This window comes from Zingiber officinale, chromosome 8B (genome assembly GCF_018446385.1).
Source record: "Zingiber officinale cultivar Zhangliang chromosome 8B, Zo_v1.1, whole genome shotgun sequence".
Lineage (NCBI taxonomy): Eukaryota > Viridiplantae > Streptophyta > Magnoliopsida > Zingiberales > Zingiberaceae > Zingiber > Zingiber officinale.
In genome coordinates this window covers 93,430,218-93,434,560 of record NC_056001.1, presented here as the reverse complement: position 1 = coordinate 93,434,560, position 4,343 = coordinate 93,430,218, and the positions used below count along the sequence as shown (strand labels likewise).

At 37.3% G+C, this 4,343-nt stretch overlaps 1 protein-coding gene across 1 annotated transcript; it reads left to right on the top strand.

The window, feature by feature from the left end:
- Nucleotides 1-2,276: 2,276 nt before the first annotated feature.
- Nucleotides 2,277-3,860, top strand: LOC122014046. The gene is made up of 3 exons (XM_042570239.1): nucleotides 2,277-2,879; nucleotides 2,949-3,674; nucleotides 3,753-3,860. The coding sequence occupies exons 1-3, from the start codon at nucleotides 2,277-2,279 to the stop codon at nucleotides 3,858-3,860; spliced, it is 1,437 nt and encodes a 478-aa protein (XP_042426173.1).
- Nucleotides 3,861-4,343: the final 483 nt, after the last annotated feature.

Below are 4,343 nucleotides of genomic sequence, written 5' to 3'. Positions count from 1 at the left end.
AAACCTTACATCGAGATGCTTTCTACACACCTCTATGATCCTTTAAATACACCACAAATAATAAAAACAAAGATGACGAGATCCATAAAAATAGGATCGGCTAGGACTAGATCCATAAAAATAGAAAGATCGAGTAATAAGAAATTATCAAGAAAATAAATAAAAAAATAAACTAATAACGTGAGAATTTAATCTTATCATGTCTGAATTATTTTTTCACAAATCCTCTAGCTATAGTACTCATACACGGTAAGCTAAGCTTCTCGCCTTTGGAGTAGTGGTATCCTTTCAGCACCACATTCTCATGTTTTATTCTCCCTACTACCTCCGTCAGCTACTAAATCTCTCTAGCCGACCTAGCATCATTTAACTACTTCACCACTATCGTTGTTGTGTCCTCCAACACTGCTTTGCATGGAGTTCCAAATGCCCCTTGCCTAAAACCTTAGCAACCCCTAGCAGATCTTCTAGATCAAAAGCAAAGTACAGTCATCAAAGAAGATTAGTCGGTTGTTCTCGCCCTTGTAGGACCGTCGGCCCCACAAGCTACCTTTTAGCACACGCAACCTCCGAGGTTGCTTGATCTCGTAGGCCCACCTCCTCCCTGTCGTGCGCAGGGCCCTCGCGTGGCCACCGATAGGAAAAGGACATCTCGAAGGAAGAGGATGTCATAATTAGGGGTGGGTATCGGCCGGTTTGGTCCGGTTTTACTCTACTACAGTTTTATTTTTTCGGTTTCAGTTTTAAAGATTTTTGATCCAAAATCAAACTATTTTATTACGGTTCGGTTCGGTTTTTATGTAATACGGTCCGATTTATACGGTCGGTTATATACGGTTTATATAATGAATTAAATTGATTTTGTGCTACTACAAATATTAGTTTAGAGACAAAGAAAAAGTATCAATTTATTAAAATAATTATGAATTTAAAATAATATTAAAATTTTATTATCCGGTAACAATAAGTAAATATAGATATATAATTTGATTATGCTATTATATTATAAATAATTAGAAATTAATCCACTTGTATGATCAAATATCTATAAAAATAATGTTTTAAGTATAATACGGCCGGTTCGGTTTTTTCGGTTTTTTGGGAGTCAAAACCGGAAACCGAACCGAATAACCGAATTTTAAAAAACTTAAACCGAAACCGGCTGAAATACCGAAAAAACCGAACAAAAAAACCAAAATTTTTCGGTTCGGTCGGTTTTTCTGATTTGAACTGAATTATGCCCACCCCTAGTCACAATGGTGTGAGGTCAGTGGCTACTTCGAGAAATAATTGTGGACTTTGAAATGTGGAAGGACGGAATTACTTTCCTCCTTATTTGGACGGAAGCAAACATAATGAAAAAAATGATAGATCGATGGATTTATAAATCTATGTGTTCATTAGGTAAATAAAAGAAAGGAAAATGAGTCAATAGGGGTAAGAAATATAATTTATCGTTTTTTTCACAAAGTAAAAAAGAAATCATAATATATTTTTTTTTTCATAATTTTTATTTTCTTCCTCCTAAATAAATAGAACATAAATGAAACTAGTCCGAGAAGCAGTAATTTTTCGTGGGATCCAATAAAGCTACCCTGTAAAAACAATTTGTTTGACACAAATTCATACTATTAGTTCAAAAGTAAAATAAAAATTAATTATCTTAAATAATTACATTTATATACTATAACAACCTTTTCTATCACTAGCACAGTTGATCTTGTACGCGATAGAATTATAACAGGCCAGGGGGTATGTGCAATATCTCGCAAGTCATATGACCGATGTGTTATGCAAAACTTTTCATGGATTATCTGTCTTTAAAATTATATAGGACAGTCCTTGAAGTGAGGATTACCCCCCTTGAATAATTAATTCACCACTCCAATCAAACACTAAATCAGGAAATTAGTCTTCTAAATAATTAATTATTTATTTTAAATAATTTGTATAATTCGATAATAATTTTGTAGCATTAAAAATATAACTAATCCATACATTTAATTAATTTTCTAATAAGTGGCGACACATTCCTAAGCAATTATTGAGCCCCATTCCTAAGCAATTATTGACGTTCAGAATTCTCCGTGATAATTGCACTTAAACCACGCGCGGCAACTCCAAAAAAAATTTAAAGCCCCATAAATTTCTTTAGTTAACTCCTTAAGTAATCGGCATGGCAAGTTACTACCATAAATATTCCGCAGTATTTACACAAGATTCAAACAAGTTCTCTGTTCTATCTCCTCCTCCGACGTTGCCTGAGCTAATTCGACATGGCCACTGATGAGCAGAAAATCACCCTAAAAGTCTTTGTGAACAAGACCAAGGACTGCGTTGCTTTTGTCGAATCGGACTTGGATTTCGTGGATGTTCTACTCAGCTTCCTCACGCTACCTGTCGGCACCGTCGTCCGCCTTCTCAACAAGAAGTCGAACTTGGGTTGCTTCGATAAGCTTTACCAAGGCGTCGAACGTCTCGACAAGAAATACCTTGCCACGGAAGCGTGCAGATCGATGTTGACGAACCCGGTGAATTCATCTGGAGTAAAATGCCAGAAGCTAAAGATTAATATTGATGAAATGGGAGAGTTATACACATGCGATACAACCCAAGTTTGCTCTTTTCGTGCGTTCAGCTATTATTCAAGCCTCGAATGCCATTGTGGTGAGGGCATGGACGAGGCAATTAGCTACGATCTCAATCAAGACAATGTTAATTACGAAGAGTGTCGTGGCGTATTCATCAGGGGGGATAAATTTCTTGTTACTGATGCTCTTTTGGTAGCATCGATTGAGCACGCGACGTCGTCTTTTTTCGGTTGCTGTGGTGACTGGACTGGCCTCGAAGAGAGATCGATAGGAATAAAACGAGCACAGGTAATTTTCATTCTCTAACTGAGAATTATCAAGGAAGAATCACCATTCCTATAAATTCAATGCATGCAGGTTTGGCATATTCTTAAAAGATCCCTCGTTTCCGACACTCCACTGACTGATGTTTTATTGCGCAAGGAGGGAGATATCTCCCCCAAGTTTTCAGTTCCTCCTCCTGTAAAAAAAACAGTCGCAATCGAGGCGTTTGACAAGAAGAAGATTATATACAAAATCAAGCTGTCTCTTGTGGGGAACAAGGTGCTGTATGCTGAAGCTAGTCAGGATTTTGTTAATGAAATTTTCAGTTTCCTCACATTCCCATTGGGTACTTTAAAGAAGCAGCTGGGCGGTCGATGTAAGATTACATGTCTTAATAACTTGTATGGCAGTGCAAGGCAATTGCACACGTCAGGTTACATGGTTGCAGGCTGCGATGAGAGACTACTTAATCCTAAGCTTCCGCCATATTTCAACTGCAACAATCGAGTTATTGAAGTAGAGGTGGCGAGGGAAGAAATGTACTACGCATGTGACTACCGCTGCAGACTAAGCGCAACGAGGTACTACTGCTCCTCGCCTTTCCATTATGGTAGAAAGGCAAAACGGGCACTGCTAATAGATCCCAAAACATCACCCAAGAGATTAGATTTTCCTAAGGGAAGCTTCTGCAAGAAATTAACGTACATTGTTAGCGACGAACTGGTAGTCACCCCGTTCTCCTTCACATCACTCTTTTCACTTCGCAGGCAAATCTCTGAACCAGTCAAGATGGTAGAGTTGGGCATAGATAAAGAAGAGGTCTGTCTATCTTCTGTTGCTACAATTGCATTACATCTAACTGTGAGATTGATGCTGCTTTCTTTGTTCGTGTTGCAGGTTCTTGCTTTGCTTGATGCTGCTTTGTCTTCGAGCACAGCGCTGACAGATGCATTTTTTGATAGAGCTAATGCGGCGCTCTGTTTGGTCGATGAGAAGGGTGAATGAGGGCGGATGAAGGGTGTCGGAAGAAGATGAACGAAATCAATAACTGACTGACTTGTTACTTTTTATCTATGAACAAGCTTACAGTTATTAAATCTGCTAAATCCTAAATCTAGTTTTATAATAAGATGAACTATATTAATCTTGTTGGGCTACTTTGTTTTTTTTTTTTCATTTTACCATTTCACATGCTTTTGTTTAATTTTTTGTCAGTAATGTTGTCATTCCATTTAATCTATTTTTTTTATAATTTTCAATAATATTTAATTATTAATTTCATTTGATTAGTGTAATTTTGTAAGCGGGACAAGTTTATTGTGTTTATCGAATTGGTTAATTTCAACAAGGCAGACTGTGTGGGGGCTGGTTTTGATGAGCAGTGTTAGGCTTGGATTGTATAATGAGTATAATGGGTAGGATGGTTTAGGTTGAGCCGAGTAGCTTTGGTGAGTTAGATGATCTTTGCAATTTGAGTGAAGTTGTTGA

Bases quoted from the DNA above. Each gene is read 5' to 3' on its own strand.
- LOC122014046 (XM_042570239.1), top strand. From the start codon at position 2,277: ATGGCCACTGATGAGCAGAAAATCACCCTAAAAGTCTTTGTGAACAAG. The intron at 2,880-2,948 runs GTAATTTTCATT...CAATGCATGCAG, and splicing joins TAGGAATAAAACGAGCACAG to GTTTGGCATATTCTTAAAAG. The intron at 3,675-3,752 runs GTCTGTCTATCT...TTCGTGTTGCAG, and splicing joins TGGGCATAGATAAAGAAGAG to GTTCTTGCTTTGCTTGATGC.